Source organism: Chelonoidis abingdonii, chromosome 11 (assembly GCF_003597395.2).
Source record: "Chelonoidis abingdonii isolate Lonesome George chromosome 11, CheloAbing_2.0, whole genome shotgun sequence".
Lineage (NCBI taxonomy): Eukaryota > Metazoa > Chordata > Testudines > Testudinidae > Chelonoidis > Chelonoidis abingdonii.
Window position 1 is genome coordinate 54,334,888 of NC_133779.1, and position 17,902 is coordinate 54,352,789.

Here is a 17,902-nt window from a genome sequence, read left to right on the forward strand (position 1 = left end):
GTGGGGCATGGTTCACTTCTGGTGGATTCTCTGCAGCTTGAGGTCTAAACCACAATTTGAGACTTCATAAACTCGTCATGGTTAGGGGTTGTTATAAAGTGGATGGGTAGGGTTCTGTGGCCGCTTGCTGCAGAGGTCAGACTAGATGATCATATTGGTCCCTTCTGACCTACACGTCTATGAGATCATGGAAACAGCCAAGCAGAAATACTGGAGAGGTGTCTCTAGTGGCCTCATGATCCCTTCCTGTGCCTCAGGTCACCCTAACACCTTTGGCCCCGGTTTTGGGGAAATAATCCTTTGATCCAGCTAGTGCCTTCATCACAGACATTAGAGGGCTCTGAAGACATTAACTAGGGCTCACAACCCCTTGAGGTGGGTCAGTTTATTATTGCCATTGCAGAGATGAAGAAACTGTCACAGGTGGGAAGTAACACTCTGTCGCTCAAAGTCTCGAATGTCTATGACAGAGCTAGAAATACAAGCCAGGTCTCCCACTTCCTGCCTCAACCACAAAGCAGGTGCTCCCTGACGACTAAGGGATCATCGGATTCTTCCACATGAAGGGAGGATGCAGAGGTTAGTCTCGCCAGACTCTGGGATGTAACCCCACAGAGATGGCAGACACCTCTGGTTCTTACTTGTAGATGGTGATATGGAGGGGACATGGGACGGTTCGACGGGTATTTTTCCCAAAATTGAGCCATCTCCTCCTTTGCTGTTGTTCCATGGGGACCATGCGAACAAAAGGAGAGGTAGGAAGTCAGAGAGTAAAAGGAAGAGCAAATAATTAAGTGACTCCGATTACCCTGTGCCTGCAGAACATCACTGTCTGAGCAGGGCTGTTCCAGGTCCACAGGCAACACCAGAGGGGCATTCACTTGCATAACTGTACATCCTATGAGAGACAACCATCCAGCTCCAACGCACAAGTCAAACCAGCCACACACACAATGCCCCCCACTGAGCAGCTTTTGCTCTTGCCAGTTTTATCTGAAACAGGAAACTACCTGAATATGGGCATCAGTCTGAAATGGAGCCAGCTCACAGCTGCCCTGCAAGACAGCACTTAGAAAAAGAACCAAAGGGCAGATAACAGACATCAGGCTGATGAAGCCCAGGGAAGATTGCAGTGAGGCCATAAGAAAGAATGGAGATGCAGGGAAGCAGGCTTCTGACATGAATTCACTCCTGCCATTCCCAGCTCATCGGTACTATTTATTAAGTTATTAAATCCATTAGAGGTTGCCATCTCAGTGGTCTGGGCACCAAGCCCACAACTTCAAATTACAAACTTAACAACGGACTGCCATAAATATATCCACGTCACACCACCCTCCTCAACAACCTTACCAAAAAGGAGAAAGACAGGCCTCGCAACATGTTGTGTAGGTAACAAAAACTGGCGCCTGTCTGTCTTGTGCGCACTTTCCCACGCTGCAGAGGAAGGCGAAAAACCTCCAGGGCCCCTGCCAATCCGCCCTGGAGGAAAATTCCTTCCCGACCCCAAATATGGCGATCAGCTAAACCCTGAGCATGTGGGCAAGACACTCTTGTGGTGAATTTCCTGTTGTGTTGGGATTTTTCTCATTTCTGTATGTGTGTCTGGGAGTCTGAATCCTGCCTTACCCCTCTGAATCAGCAGCAGCCTTGCACTCTCCCCCCCATCCTCCCAGCAAACATGGGCTTTCTCCCTCCCAGGATTCCTGCCAGTGGGATTTGTCATTCCTGAGCCACCCCTGCAAATTCCCTGCCCATTTTCCTTCTGGCTAGATTCCTTGAATAATTCTGAGTGCAGAAATACACAGCCAGCAGCACAGAGCGATCTGGGAATAGATTGGTCATGCCTCTGCGCCCCTTCTCAACAAGTTTATGTGAGTTCCCAGTTTGTCTGGAAAGCTTCCAGCCTGTCCTTCACCCTCACATTACCTCAGGCTTCTCCCTAGACTATCTCACCTCTAGCATGCTTCAGACACCCCAGATGTTCTGTTTGCATATCCCCCACACTCCATGAATGGCTCATCTTTCTGACAAGGTCTGTTGTTTTGCAGGTGGTCTCTGCCTATGATGATGTCCATCGGCCACCGTGGCACTGGTGTTGCAATGAGTGCAGGTGTGTGATTCTCTGCCTCAGGTACCTTCGGGAGTAGACGGGCCTTGGTCAGCATCAGTATAGAGAGCTTCCATTTGCAGTCACTAATCCTGAGACAACTTGCCTTTCATTCTGTTGATTACCTCGTCTGTTGTTGTCCTCAAGGCAAGGAGTTGGAATGTCTCTACTGTAGTTGCTACAGCTGGGATCTGTAATGGGCTGTACTGACTGACCAAATAAATACCCATTGCTCCTAATCTCATCCTTTTCCTTCTGCAAGCTGTGTCTTGCCACATACACTGGTAGAGCCCTGCGTGGATACGCAATTTATATCCATGGATACAAAGTGGATATCTATGGAGCTGCAGGGCTCTAGTGATAATGAGTGAGACCAGCAGGGCCATGGCCAGAGACTGGCCCAGGAACCGCAGTGGCGAAAGCAGCAGCATGTTGGGCCATTGCTCCCAGGAGCCAGTACCCAGCCCAGGTAGCTCCTCTGGTGTGGGTGTACCGCCCACAACCCTGATCATTGGGGTGGGCACCAAGCTCACTGGCAGCTGTCCTGGTCCCTAGTGTATGCAAGTGGCTTGCACGCTTGTGTCCCGTCCACACAGCAGTGTGTGTCTCCTGTCTGGAAGCAGGCTTCCACACTAGTGGGATGAGGGATAGCTGCTGGTGAGCAGTGGGCAGGGCTGGGGTGGTACAGTCTGATCCTCAGAGCTGTCCAGGCTGGGTGCCAACTCCTGCAAGTGGTGGCCTGACATGCTGCTGCTTTCACTGCTGCGGTACAGGGCCTGGTCACTGGCCCTGTAGCTCATCGGATATCCACTTTATATCCGCAGATATAAAGTGTATCTGTGCAGGGCTCTGTGCACTAATGTCCAGAGTCCTGTACTTTGTCAGACCCGGTGCCCTGCACGTGTGCCATATGTAAGTGGTGCCCTTCCTGGGAAAGTCAAGGAGGCAGCATTTTCTATTGGTTAGAGCCTGGGAGTCAGAAAACCTGCATTCTGGTCTGAAATCTGCCACTCCCTTGCTTGAAATCACACAGCAAGTCACTTACCCTCCCAGGGCTTCATTTTTGTTTGGTGGGGACTGGCTCTCACGTGGGGTGCCGTTTATAAATGCAAAGTGGGGTTCGCTTTTGCTTTGGCGTGGCTTCCTGTTAAAGGGCTGCTGCCCCAAGCAAGAACCCCAATGTGGGGAAGCCACTCATCAGGTATGAATCGAAAGAGCAAGTTCAGATTCAAATGGGTTTTCTAAGCTTTCTGCAGGTATTTATTACTGTAGTGCCTAGGAACCTTAGTCATGGATCAAGATCTCACTGGTGTCGTCTCATACAGACACAGAGAACCCCCTACAGAGACACTGATAGTGCACACTGGGTGGGGGAGTAGGTGGCACCAGGATTGGAGCGGCTAAACCATGTCCAAACAGATAATTTGATCTTGTACCATTTAACCAAAACACTAATGTTGAAACCTTAACAGTCTTTCTGACCCTCATTCTCCTAAGGCCCTTCCCTCTTCTCTGGCTGTGTAAAGAATCTGGGTCTTTAAAGTGTTTGTGCTACTGCTCAGCCTGCTGGGAAGAGGTGGAGCTGTGTTTGTAGGGGGAGGGCTGCGAGGGGTGTCTGAGCAGAACGCGCTTCACCCTTAGTGTTCTTCCTCTTGTGACCCAAGAGCCAGGCAGCAATACAGGTGGGAACAGGCGCTGAGGCCAAGGCCTATGTTTTCCAAACTGGACCTTCCCTTTAGGTGCCTGATTTCCAACTTTTGGAAAGCCATGAGGACCTGCAACCACAGTTGAAGTCAATGGGAGCTGTGGGTGCTCAGCACCTCTGAGGATTTGGCCCCAGGGTTTGGAAGTTGGGCGCCCAAAGGGAGAGGCCACTTGAAAATGTAGCCATAGGCCCAAGTTACAAGAGCCAGTGCAGAGCTATGGCTGGAGCTCTGCTCTCCTGTGCTCCAGCCGCACGGGATTTGTCTACACAGCCCATGGCAGCAAGTCTCAGAGCTCAAGTCGACAGACTCAGGTTTGTGGGGCTTGGGCTGCCTTGCTAAAAAGAGCTGTGTAGATGCTGCAGCTCAGACTCTGAAGCCTAGGGAGGGGGGTGGGTTTTAGACCCTGTGCTGCCTTCACAGCCCCCCAGTTGTGACTCTGTACCAAATTTAACTCAGGTTTTTGTGTTGTGCTGCTGTTAGAGCAAAATGATCAGGAAGGAAAGGGAGAGAGTGAGGCCACGTCTACACTACGGGATAATATCGAATTAGCTAAAATCGGTTTTATAAAACTGATATTATAAATTCGATTTCATGCGGCCACACTAGGCACAGTAATTCGGCGTTGTGCGTCCATGGTCCGAGGCTAACGTCGATTTCTGAAGCGTTGCATTGTGGGTAGCTCTTCCGTAGCTATCCCATAGTTCCCGCAGTCTCCACCGCCCCTTGGAATTCTGGGTTGAATCATTATTGTCGCGGGTGGTTCTGGGTAAATGTCGTCAGTCATTCCTTCCTCCGGGAAAACATCAGCTGACAATCCTTTCGCGCCGTTTTTCCCTGGATTGCCCTGGCAGACGCCATAGCACGGCAACCATGGAGCCCGTTCAGTTTTTTTTTTTTCCGGCACCGTATGTGTACTGGATGCCACGGAGAGAGAGGCGATACTCCAGCGCTACACAGCAGCATTCACTTGCTTTTGCATGATAGCAGAGATGGTTACCAGTCATTCTGTACCGTCTACTGCCGGAGTAAACTGGCAATGAAATGATGGTTATCTCTCCCCCTCTGTACTGTCCGCTGCTATCATGAGTGCCCCTGGCTGAAATCGGCCGGGGGCGCAACGCAAAAGCAAAATTGGGATTGACTCCCCGAGTCAATCCCTCCCTTATGGTTTCTAAAAATAGAGTCAGTCCTGCCTAGAATAAGGGGCAAGTGTATTAGAGGACCAGTGTATCAGAGAGCACAGCTGCTCCGTGTCAGTATTCACAGGGGGTGCCCCTGCAACAACCCCACCCGTTGCTTCCCTCCTCCCCCAACCTTCCTGGGATACCGTGGCAGTGTCCTGCCCATTTGTGTCATGAAGTAATAAAGAATGCAGGAATAAGAAACACTGAGTGTTTAGTGACATAAAATGAGGGGGAGGCAGCCTCCCGGCGCGATGATAGTCCGGGCAGGACATTAAGCGGTGTGGGGGAGAGGAGCCCAGCATGCTGCTGCTATGACAGTCCAGGCAGTACAGAATCTTTTCTTTACACAGGAAAGGGAGGGGGCTGAAGCCCCCAGTTGCTATGATGAAGCTGGTTATTAGCCGTTCTGTCCTATCTACTGGGAGTAACCAGCAATGTTGGCCTCGATGTCAACATGTTAGATATTCATGAGGACGGTTACTAGTCCTATTGCACCGTCTACCACCGGGGAGGGGGAGAGGGAGAGGAGCGGATACTGCTCTTCACTGCTGCAGCATCGCGTCTACCAGCAGCATTCAGTACACATAGGGTGACATTGAAAGTAGTCAAGAAATGATTTCTTTCCCTTTTCTTTCACGTGGTGGGGGGGGGGGGGAAAGAAACTGAGGAGCTATTCCCTGAACCACGCCAGACACTGTGTTTGAACCTACAGACATTGGGAGCTCAGCCAAGAATGCAAATACTTTTCAGAGACTGCTGTGGACTGTGGGATAGCTGGAGTCCTCAGTACCCCCTCCATCCATGAGCGTCCATTTGAGTCTCTGGCTTCCCGTTACGCTTGTCACGCAGCACTGTGTAGCCTGGAGATTTTTTTCAAACGCTTTGGCATTTCGTCTTGTGTAACGGAGCTCTGATACAACAGATTTGTCTCCCCATACAGCGATCAGATCTAGTATCTCCCGTACGGTCCATGCTGGAGCTCTTTTTGGATTTGAGACTGCATCGCCACCCGTGCTGATCAGAGCTCCACGCTGGGCAAACAGGAAATGTAATTCAAAAGTTCGCGGGGCTTTTCCTGTTTACCTGCCCGCTGCATCCGAGTTCAGATTGCTGTCCAGAGCGGTCAGTGGTGCACTGTGGGATACCGCCCGGAGGCCAATAACGTCGATTTCCGTCCACACTAACCGTAATCCGATGTGTTAATATCGAATTTAGCGCTACTCCTCTCGTCGGGGAGGAGTACAGAAATCGATTTAAAGAGCCCTTTATATCGATATAAAGGGCTTTGTAGTGTGGACGGGTGCAGCGTTAAATCGATTTAAGGCTCTTTAAATCGATTTTAAACGCGTAGTGTAGACCAGGCCTGAGTCGCTGCTAAGAATAACTTCACCAGCCCTCCCTCTCCATCAACTCCTAAAGCTGGACCTGGAATGTGGGGAATGTCTTTGAGGAGAGGTGATTTCCCCCTCCCCCCACTTGCTTTCCTCAAGGTAGGTGGAATCTGAAATGAAATGCACAGCAAAGCTTGTGTCTCAGGACCGGAAAACTTCTGCTTCTGCCAGTGGGGGAATTTAACTAAAGATTGGATAAAAATGGTGCTAGAAACCTTGGTGCTGTTTCCAGATGGACTCATTAGACAGAGTTGCTTGTTTGAAGGGGGTCTAGTGTAGGTTGGCCTTAAGGCTTGAACTGACCACGTGCTTCCTGCCTCCCTCTTGACTTTCACTCAGTTAAACCCCAGAATTGCTAATCTGTGCAGCTAGGCATTATTGTCACACGGTAGAAAAGCTGAAGGTCCAGCCAGGTGCCAAATGTCAGCAGCATTTGAATTCTGTTACAGAAATGAACTACAATGAGCACAGCAGTGTTTTAACCCAACGTGGGTGCTTGCTGCAGATCACTCTGTTACATCAGCGCAATTTATCTCCTTGCTGGATCTTAGGAGCCCAGCAGGTTTATTCCCTAATGCCCTTTGAGTTAGCCCATGTGCCCTTGTCTGTAATACCATACTAGGAAGAGTGACACCCACTGTGCCAGGCAGAGAGGTGGTTTGTCAACGTGGTCCAAGCCTTGTGGTCCTGTTGGTCATTCTCCCCAGCCCAAAGCTACTCATTCCCCAGAGGGCTGGGAAATGCCTGCTTTTCTGTGCAGGGGGGCTTGGCCAGCAGCCAGCGTGCTATTGAACCTGCTAGTTCAGGGGTAGGCAACCTATGGCAAGCTGATTTTCAGTGGCACTCTCATTGCCCGAGTCCTGGCCACCAGTCTGGCAGGTTCTGTGTTTTGTTTTAATTTTAAATGAAGCTTCTTTAACATTTAAAAAACCTTATTTACTTTACATACAACAATAGTTTAGTTCTATATTACAGACTTATAGAAAGAGACCTTCTAAAAATGTTAAAATGTATTACTGGCACGCAAAACCTTAAAATAGAGTGAATAAATGAAGACTTGGCACACCACTTCTGAGGGGTCAGCAACCTTTGTGCTAGTTGTTGTTCAAGCTCACAAAGTTGCCATTGCCTGTAAAAGAGGATTTATTACTCACAAAACAAGCCCTTTGTTGACCTCTGCCATGGGAACAGCAAGAGGCCTCCTCCCCAGACCTTTAGAATCCAAAGGGTAACCCCGCACTGGCTGCACTGTCTCACTAGACAGCTGTGCAGCCAACAAAATGGAACAGAGCAGGGAGCTCTGCTTTCACTGGCCAGGCCAGCAATTACATGAGCACTTGTTTCCTGCACTGTCTCAAGGCAAACACAGAGGCCATTGAAACCACAAGTGGCTGAGCTGGGAAGCAGCTAGTTGGCTTGAAGGCGCTGGCACCGCTGCGGATAGAGCTGCTTAAGTCCATGTACCAGAGGAGAGCAATCGGGCTCCACTGACCGGAGGGTTAATCACGGCTCAGCTAACTCTTCTCTCTTTGATCACTCCCATTCTTTTGGCAGCACCATCTGTAAAAAGCCTCTTGGCCTAGAAATGACAGAGAGGCTGCCACCACTTCTCCAGCTAGCATGCTCACTTATGTCAAGCCGTCTCTTTTTGTGTGCCAGCCTCTTCACTGATGTCTGCACGTGCCATTGGGCTGCGGGGCTTGGCTCCTAAACTGTCTGTTTGGTTAGTGATTGGCGAGTAGATATTCTTTCTTACTCTTCTGGACTCTAGGGGACTTTCTGGTGGAGCTTCTCTTTTACATTTCAGACATTGAGGGGATCCTCTGAAACTTGCATTCCCAGGTAGTTTGGCTTATGCACTGAGGCCTTGATTCTGCAAAGGCTTGAGTGTGTGTCACTGTACTCTCAGGAATAGTCACTGAGGGCTACTCGCATGATTCTAGATACTCCCATACTTCAGTGTTTGCTGGACTGAGGCCAACAGTAAGGTACTTAATAGCCTCATTGACTTCAGGGGGTAACACTGTGGTAACAAAGTGACCTCACACCTTCTATTCTGTTGCTATTTGTTTATTTAGCCAAGCTGAGACTGTGACTGGAATTGTTCTTAAAGGCATAAGTGTGTCAGAACAAAAAGTGACCTCTCCTGCACTAATCACCTAAAAGTAACTCTCCTTCCGTTTCCTCACTATGACGTGCAGAATTGAAGGCCGCTCCCTGTGAGAGCTGTGCTATATTGATGCAGAGGAACCAGGAGAATGGGAGAAGAAGCTGGCTCATTTTGTTTACATTGGCTTTTCAGGCCCCGGGAGCAGGAGCCCCTGGCTTCCAGCTGGGGAGTGCTGATTATCTTGCAGGGCTCTCTCTTTCCTGCTGAGTAAGCTGCTGGCTAACATTGCAGCTGATTTGACTTGTGGGTTTTTTCTTTTCCAGGAGTCTCTCTCTTTGGCCTGGCGGCCTTGATTCTCCCAGAACAGTTCCCCTATTACCTGGCATTTGTGAAATCGCTTAGCCTGGGGCCTGCTCTTATCTACTCTGCTAAGTTTGCTTTGGCTTTCCCCCTCACGTATCACACCTGGAATGGAATCCGACACCTTGTGAGTAGCCTTGATGGAGCTGCATGTATGTGTCTGTCTAAGGTGCAGGGAGTTGGGTGGGCATCTGGGGTAATACTTTCAGAAGTGCCTAAGTCTAATCTTCCAACGTGACTTGTCACTTTGGCACTTTTGAAAGTGTAACCTCTTGTTTAATATCCCCAGCTTGTAATGTCATTGTCCTGTGATAATGTGAGACCTTCCAAAATGACTGTTTTTCAGTGTTAATATCAGCTCACAATAGCCATGTTATGTTATATATTAATATTATATTACATCTGTCTGTGGTCTACCATAGTCCCTTTATAGAAACTAGCCCTTAATATTTGCCTGGGCTGAAACTTGGGAGACAGTATCTCAGCGTAGGAGAACTTTGTGGATTTAAAAAACAGCTGAAGAGAATATTGGCTCCCCAGTGTGGGAACAAGATGTGCTGCGTTTGCTGCAGATAATGATGTCTTGTGTTTCTGTAACTTCAAATGCATTTACTTTTATAAAATCAAAATTGCAGGGGCAGCTGGCTCTGTGTGAACTGATCCCTTCTGCTTTAGGGGTAGTGTGGCTCAGGGGTGCTGCCCTTGAAACATGGATTTGCGCTGCACACGTTGGGTGCCCGCTGTGTTGTCATCTTGGTGGCATAAGTATTGTTTCTCTAATAAAGTATTGATCCCCAGAGTTTGTATCTTGCTTCTGGTATTACCAGATGTTTGTGATGAAAGAAACCCATCATGCACCTGGCAGAGTTGTCCCTGTAGGGATCAGTGGCACCCTGAGAAGTGAGGTGAGGGGGCTTTGTAAATCCCTCAGCTGGGGTGACTGGTTGACCCTGGTATGGCTGGCACTGCTGCAAACATTGTTCATTTTGCAGCCCACCAAGAATTCCAGATCAGATCTGCGAACGTGAGGCCTGGCCCAGGGTTCCAGCATTGATCCAGCTGGCTGAGCCCTGTTTGCTCACGGAGTTGCTGTGAAGCAAATAGAAAAAGTCTTAACAGTCCTCTCATTAGGGCCTTGTGAGTCAAATGCGAGTTGAAAGACTGTAACTGCGTATTTACATTAAAAAGGCAATGCAACTGCCTCCAAATCTATGTTAAAATAACCAGCAGTGCTGACAGCTGGCCAGGCGGATGGCTGCATCGCAGAAATGTGGGGCACGGAACGGTTAATGCTTACATTGTTAGGTGTTTCATTTCCTTGAACAAACTGCAGTGCTATGGTGGTGGTGATGTGTGTGTGCATTCGCTCCGGTCGCTCCACTGCTGGAGAGCTGGTCACTGTTGTGCTTAGGCCTAAATTCAGTTAGGTGTCCAAAATCAGACCTATTATCACAGCATTAGCCACGTAAACCAAAGGCACTGCCAGCGTAGGCTGAAATTCCCAGCTCTCTCCATCCTTAACTTAGATTTTTAGTGCACTGGTACGTATTCTGATCACCTGGTAGCACCTGTATGTGACATGGAGCAGTCCTACATTGGTCAGGGCTAGCAGCAGACTGAATGACCAACTAGGTCCATGTCTGACACCATAGTGATTGACTCAGACCCCATATACAGAGGCACAGTCGGAGAGAAATTCAAACTGTGAGGAAAATGACTCCTGAATGCTGCGTTCCCTGTCTTTGAGGGGATGGGGATGACTGCATGGGTGCCCAGGTTAGGTGCAGTGCTGCTCTCTGGTAAGATTCCCCACTGGAGAAGGGGAGATACCTCCTGTGACTGATTTTGGCTCTCCTGAGGAGCTCCTTGGTGTAATACTGAGTGGGATCAGTAAGTTCCCATGGACAGAGGGAGAGCTGAGGCACAGAGTGACCATTACATCCAGTGGTTATCTGGAGTGTGGACTAACTATGGGTGCCCACTCTGAGACATCTGGGACCTGATTTTCCAGTGGTGCCTCCATTAGATTTTTGTTTAGAGCTGAGGCTGCCTCGCACCTTTGAAAACCAGGACATTGTCTCAGGTTGGTCACCCAGCACCAATGGATACTTAGAAAGTTTAGGCCTAAGGAACTGGCACAAAGTCAAACAGGTAGTCAGTGGCAGAACTGGGAACAGCCAAGACTGCCTGCCTTGTCTGTTGCTGCCTGCCACCTCAGTGCATTATGGATGGCAAAGGCTAAGTTTCAGTCAGGAGTATTTTAAAGTCACAAACAGGTTGGGGCAGTAAACAAAAATTCACAGTCTGTGACCTGTCCATGACTTTTACTAAAAATACCCGTGACTAAAACTTGCATGGGGAGGGGGCTGCCCAGGGGCCCAGTGGGGGCTGGGGGAGTGCAGGTGGCAGTGCATGGCCCAGGACACCTGCTGGTGGGGGGGGGCTCCCTACCTGGCTCTGCCCTGCCCGCCCCCCCAGCTCAGCTGCCAAGTGGAGGTATGGTCAGGCAGCCTGTGTGCTGCCTCTGCAGTCCCTGCAGCTCCCATTGGCCACGGTTTCCAGCCATGGGAACTGTAAAGCCAGTGCTCTGGGCGGAGGCTATGTGCAGAGCTGCCTGGCCACACCTCCACCTAGCAGCTGAGCAGGGGGGATATCGCTGCTTCTGGGGAGCTCCCCAGGTAAGCACCGCCCAGAGCCTGTTCCGTGCCCCAGCCCCCTGCCTTGTCCCACACCCAAACTCTTCCGCTGCTGCAGGAGGGCGGTGGCCTGAGACTGCCCCAGCAGCGGCTGATGCGACTGGTGCAGGGGCTGCAGAAGTCATGAAGGTCATGGAAAGTCACGGAATCCGTGACCTCTGTGACAAACTCCCAGCCTTACTGATAGCCAGTTAGAAACCAGATGGAACCAGCTTCGCTGGGACAGGGTTTGTCGTCTGTGCGATGAACGGGAGTCACTGTAGCTAACTCTACAGGGCATTAGCAAAGATTGCTCATTTCTGTTGGGTCATCTAGGCCATTCCCAGGATCATCCCTGGCAGCAGCAGCCTCTCTAGTGCTCTGTCCAATCTAAGTGCTGGGGCTCTCACTGCCCCTGCGCACAGCCTGCACCCCTCGCCCTAGAGACTCCTACAGAACCTGTGATAGGTCCAACTGTCCCTCCCTCACTTGGGCAGTTCTCTGCACTCCCTCCCATTTGCAGTCAGGTCCTCAGAATACACTGCTCCAAGTGGGATCTCAACAGCTCCATAGCCAGAGGGGCTGTTCTTTGCCTATTTTCTGCAATGCACTGATGGCCCTGGGCTCTGGAGGCCTGGCATGCCTGGGGTTCAGTTGCAGACTGTGAGTGTCCCAGTGGGACGCCCTGATTCCTTGCTGAGTGTGTCTCTGTCTCTGTTCTCTTTCTCTAGATGTGGGACATGGGAAAAGGATTTAAGATTCCCCAAGTCTACCAGTCTGGAGTCCTGGTCCTGGTCTTGACGCTGCTTTCCTCTGCTGGACTCGCAGCCATGTGAAGGCATCTCCCTCCTGAAGCCCTCCCTTCTCCTATAAGGATTTGATTCATCTGGTGATCTGGTCCAGACAGAGCTCAGTATGTGTGTGTGTGTGGGGAGGGCAGGAGGGACTAGAGACTCCTAGATAACTGAATTGTTGGGGAAAGATGGTGCTTTCCCCTCTTTGTAAAACATGTGACTAATCAGAGTTTGCTTATTACTAGTCCTGAGTGATGTGCTGTCTTCAGCTATCCTAGGCCAGCAGGTTCCCAGAACACCCTTCCAGAATGCCACAGGCAGGAGTCCCAGTCCAGGATGTTCAAGACTCTAGGTAGCCACAAGCAGCTGGTAACTGACAGCTGATTAGCAGTTGATTCCAATCCACCTAGAGCATGCTAAGGAGCTGCCTTCCTTAATTCATTGCTGTTCTCAGACTAACTCTGGTTCACTTGCTTTCTGCTCTGCCCTGAAGCTTGAGACAATACTGGCATTGTGTGCCCCCTCACTGGGTCTGAGTGGGGTTGGGGGAGGAGACGCGAGTGCCTCTAGCCTAGCGTCTGTGTGTAGGCTCACGTAAAAGACAACTGTCCCCATTGATGCTGGCGCTGGTTCTAGGGCAAGCACAGACTGAGCCGCCGACGCCAGTGCCCGTGATGCTAGTAAGAGGAATAAGGAATTTGATGCTGTCCTGGGTACAATGCCTAACTGCTGGAATCTGGCTTTCTGCTGCAGTCAGCATCCTGTGAGCTTTACAGTGGGGAGAGGGGCAACCTGTAGTGCTTGGGAGCTGGGTATGTTGTTCTGTGCAGCAGCTCACAACACTTCCAGCAGATCAAGGATAAGCACCCATATATTTTTTGAGTCTTCAATCAAATCTTTTCTTTTTTTCCCCTCTGAAAATCTGTTCTTTGAACCTTTTGGATGACTGCCAATGCCACGGTCTCCCCCTGCTGTGTACTGTTACTCCGGCCCATGTGTTTGTAACAGACCCACCCTCCCCAGTAAAGCAGGCTTGCTCTTTCACACTGCATGCTCGCAGCTGAGTTCTTGTTACAGATTTTCAAATGAACTGCCATTTTGGCTTTTTGATAGACTCTAATGAAACATCTGAAATCTGAACAGAGACACATGGAGAATTTACCCTGAGTGAATGGAGAATGTCGTGTTCTCTTCAGAGAAGCAGTGCAGAGCTGTGTGGTATGACATGGGAGTCGGGGCCCTCTGATCTCATGTTATGGAGCCCATAGTGACTGGCTACCCCTTGGGTATGCAGTTGAGAAGCCTGACACTGTGGGCCTGCACCCCATGGTCATTTACACTGATGTGAAATGCTCCCGGCTCAGTGTGGTGGCATTTCAGACCCAGTCTGTGCTCGATTTGTGCTAAAACCCAATGTACTCCAGTAGTTGCATTTACACTTGGAGACTTGGTTCTGCTCTAACAAGTGACTGTAAAAATGGCCCCTTCCTATTTAGGGGCTCTGCCTCCTCTGTGGAGCAGTTGGAGCTGTTGACTCTACTGTCTGCAGGAGGGGTTTTCCTCCCCCTCCTATTGATGCTGTGGAGCCAGCCTGGACTGTTCTGAAACATGAATTCCGCTGTCTCCAGAGTGGCTCTAGGACCAGCAATAGCAGCACAAGGTTTCTCTCACACAGTGCTTCAGCTCTGGGTGCTTTGGTGTCCAATGCCTAGTGAGGGTTTGGCCTCGGAGAGTAACAGTGAGGTTATAATTCCCCTGACAGCGCTAGGCCCTAGTGTGCACTACCTGCAGATGCATTTACCACTGGGTTGTCATGGGGTTAAGATGCCTGTAGCTATAACCACTCGAACCTGTGCTGGTGGCAGAGCAGTGTGTGGGGGGTGCCCTGTAATTGTTAGTGAAGGTGCAGACCCAGAGAGGCAGTGGTGCATGGGCACCTCTCCCAGAGGAGGCAGAGAGATGATCCCCTTTCCCTTCCAAAGTCATGGAGCCAGCAAACAGCGCTGCCTTTTGGTGGCTACCAGTTTTAGTCTTTCACTGGTAATTTCCCCACCCCAAGTGAGCCAGTGAGTAGTGACCAAACAGAAGCATGGACTGATCTGGAAGCCCCAGTGGTAGGGTCAGGGCCTGGTGCAAGTGGTGACCATGGACAGAGGAGTGTTTGCTTAAAGTTCCCTGAAAAGCATTTATGCAAGATGGGGTGAGGGCACCGTGTCTGTGCTGGATCAGGAGGCCTGGCAGGGGCTGAAAGGGTTTTTTGCTTTTAGAAATATTAGCAGCGTCCAGTCTTCTTGTCCTGGTTTTGCTGGGGGATGTCTGTCCGGGGGTCTCAGGATATCTATGAAGGGAGCACTAAAAGCCCTAGTGAAACGAGAAGGGGTGGAGGCTGTGGCAAAGGCTTCCTTTATCCAAAGGGTTAGTCACTGACATTAGATTCATAAATTCCAAGGCCAGAAAGGACGACTGTGATCATCTTGTCTGACCCCTGGGATAACACAGGAGAGAGACGCCTCAAAATAATTTGTAGAGCAGAGCTTTTAGAAAAATGCCCAAACTTGATCTAAAAATTGTCACAAGGGGGAATCCACCCTTACCCTTGGTAAATTGTTCCAGTGTTTGTTTACTCTCATAGTTAAATATTTACACTTTATTTTCAGTCTGAATTTTTCTAGCTTCAACTTCCATGCCTGAGATCATGTTATACTTTTCTCTGATACACTGAAGAGCTCATTATTAAATATTTGTTCCCCATGTAGATACTTACAGACTTTGATCAACCATCTTTTTATTAAACTAAGTAGATTGACCACCTTGAGTCCATCACTGTAAGGCATGTTTTCTAATCCTTTAATCATTCTTATGGCTTTCCAAACCCTCCCCAATTTATCAATATCGTCCTTGAATTCTGGACTTCAGAACTGGACACAGGATTCCAGCAGCAGTCGTATCAGTGCCAAGTCCAGAGGTAAAATAACCCCTCTACTTCTACTTGAGATTCCAGCTTATGCATCCAGAGATTGAGCTGATTATCCACCATGATCCGTCAGTCTTTTTCACAGTCAGTGCTTCCCAGGAAAAGAGTCCCCCGTTGTGCATGTATGACTGACATTCATTGTTCTTAGATGTATATGTTTACATTTAGTCATGTTAAAATGCATATTGTTTGCTTCTGCCCGGTTTACCAAATATCCAGATTGCTGTGTCAGTGACCTGTCATCTTCATTACTTACAAAAATTGGGGAGTGGTATCATCTGCAAAGTTTCAGTGATGATTTTATGTTTTCTTCAAGGTTATTGAAACACATGTTAAATAGCATAGGGCGGAGAACCCGTCCCTGTGGGATCCCACTGGAAACATCTGCTTGATGATTCCCAGTTTAGAATTACAAATTGCAAAACACTAAACAGCAAAAGCAAACACAGGAGTGTAACAGTCTGAATAAACCCTTCCCCCTGCCAGGTGTTCAGCTTTCACTGCTGGCTTCTGTGATGGATGTCATCCTCACTGGTTCTTCAATCACCACAGAGGTCTCCAAGCCCAGAGAAGACCTGAATCTCCAAATTAAAAAAATCAAGTGGGGACAAATATCTTAAAAAAACCTCCAGCCCTCCCCTCCCCATCAGAAAGTGTGTGTGTGTTGGGGGGGACACAGACTTAATCCCACCCCCTTTGTAGATCACTATTCTTCAGCTATCCACTGATGGCCACTCAGCAGGAGTTACCTTCTCCCAAAGAGTGAAAATTGTTGTATTTTAGCTCTTAAACCAATTACATGCTGCAGTTGCCAAAATGACTTTCAATTGGAGTCCTCTTGATTTCTATTCAGTTATTTGACACATGCCAACTGTTAAGTTTGGACTTTGCCATGCCTAATTACCCTCTCACAAATGCTCCTGGCACCAAGCTAGCTTCAATACAGACAGGGAGATGGGAAACCATGCTCTGAGTTCTGGGGAATCAGGGCAGCCCAGGACCCTGGTAACTCGGGGAGGAGCAGCAGAGGCAGGCACTGGTTTTACAGTTGCAGAAAGTGGGGCAGCCATGTTCCCATCATGCCCTTTCTGATGTTTTGTCTACAATTTCTCTCTCCATTTGAAATCTGCCTTGTAAAATCTGAACCTAGGCTTGCGTCTCATCTTAAGAGAGAGGGGTGGCTGTCACTGGCCAACTGGTTAACTTCCTGGGGGTTATTCTGTGCTTGCTAGGAGGCACTGGGCGTGGCTTCTATTTGATGGAAGGCATGCCAGGTTGGGATTGGGAGGATCCAGTCTGTGTGCCCTTGTCCACCCATGTTCCTCAGCTGCTGCTGATCCAACTTCTTCAGGCTGGGAGCAGCAAAGGGAGGTGAGTCAGAGTGGGAGGGCAGGATGAGCATGGAGGAGCCTAATGCTGGGCCCCGGTGGTGGCATTGTCTAGCTGGGAGTGTGTGCTAGCTGTAGGTGGTGGCCAGTCAGGATCGGGGCACTGAGGGCCTTGGCCAGGTGATGCATGTTACAGCTGAGGCCTGTTGCCCTCCAGCCTGACTTTTCTTAAGTTATTTTTCTTTTAATGCAAATTGATGCTAATAAAGTGCTGCAGGGCCTGCTTCCCTTGGCCTACAGACCTTGCCCTGGAGAGCTCCACCCAGCCTCTATCTCCATTCAAGCTGTGGCCTTTTGTGTCCGCCGTTAGGGAGCTCAATGATGCCCGTTAGGAATTGCAGAATGTCCCCTGCTCACACAATCTGATAGCTGTTCTGTGCACTGCATCCCCTCTCTGGCTCACTCGGATCCTGGGCTGGGTTCAAACCAGCTGCTGAGAGGTGTTGGGTTCCCTAGCCCCTGCTAGCCCCTGCCAGCCCCCTCCTCCCTGCCAACTGCTCATCACTGGATTTTAGACAAGCACAGGGGACCTCCAGTGCAGTGAAAGCATCCCCCGGGCTTCGCAAAGATGATTCTTCTGCCAGTGCTGAGTGCGCCAGGCCTGGCTCCCCCTCCCCCATGCTGCGAAGAGAAGAGCCAGCCTGAAAATGTGATGCTACAGATGATGCAATACTGAGGCATTGCAGCCTGCATCCCCTTGGGACGGAGTCAGAACTGCACTGAGCCGCCCTGGGGACTGGCTTTGTGTTTGCTCCACGACTCTACACTGCCCCCATTGCCTGTTGTTCCTGGAGTGAGTGAAGCTCTTAGGTGTGCTAGAAGAAGAGCCAGCCCTGCAGGAAAGCGCTCAACATATCAAACTCGGTTAGTCCATGAGTGGCTGAGGGCTGCAAGGGCATTTCACCAGGAGCCCCAGGGCTGCATCTAATCAGCCTGAAATGGAGACGATTGCCGCCCCTGCTGCAATTAGAACACAGACGTGACCCATGGAGAGCAAGAGGCCCAGCATACTGTGTTCTAGCATGATCTGATGCTGCAGCACCGAGCAGGCTGTCAGGAGCCATGGTGGGTGGGTGGCAGGCAGTGGAGGGTGAGTGCCGGCTCAAGGCCCTTGGCATTAATGCTTGTGGGAGTGGAGGCTGTGTGCTGGCCCACCGTGCTAATGCTTGTAGGAATGGATGGTGAGTGCCAGCCCATGGCCCACCACTGA

General features: G+C 49.9%; 1 protein-coding gene across 5 annotated transcripts in view; it reads left to right on the forward strand.

The window, feature by feature from the left end:
• The window catches only part of SDHC (succinate dehydrogenase complex subunit C), a 33,344-nt gene that overhangs the window by 14,850 nt on the left and 592 nt on the right, over positions 1-17,902 (forward strand). For 2 of the 5 annotated variants that reach the window (XM_032765154.2, XM_032765155.2), the window contains 3 exons: positions 2,052-2,113; positions 8,825-8,988; positions 12,268-13,379. In XM_032765154.2, the coding sequence (XP_032621045.1) occupies positions 2,052-2,113; positions 8,825-8,988; positions 12,268-12,372 (331 nt within the window). In that variant the 3' untranslated portion in view covers positions 12,373-13,379. Of the gene's footprint in view, positions 1-2,051; positions 2,114-8,824; positions 8,989-12,267; positions 15,138-15,790; positions 16,125-17,902 lie in introns of those variants that run through there. The other 3 variants (XR_004371642.2, XR_004371643.2, XR_004371644.2) reach the window with 3 other exon arrangements.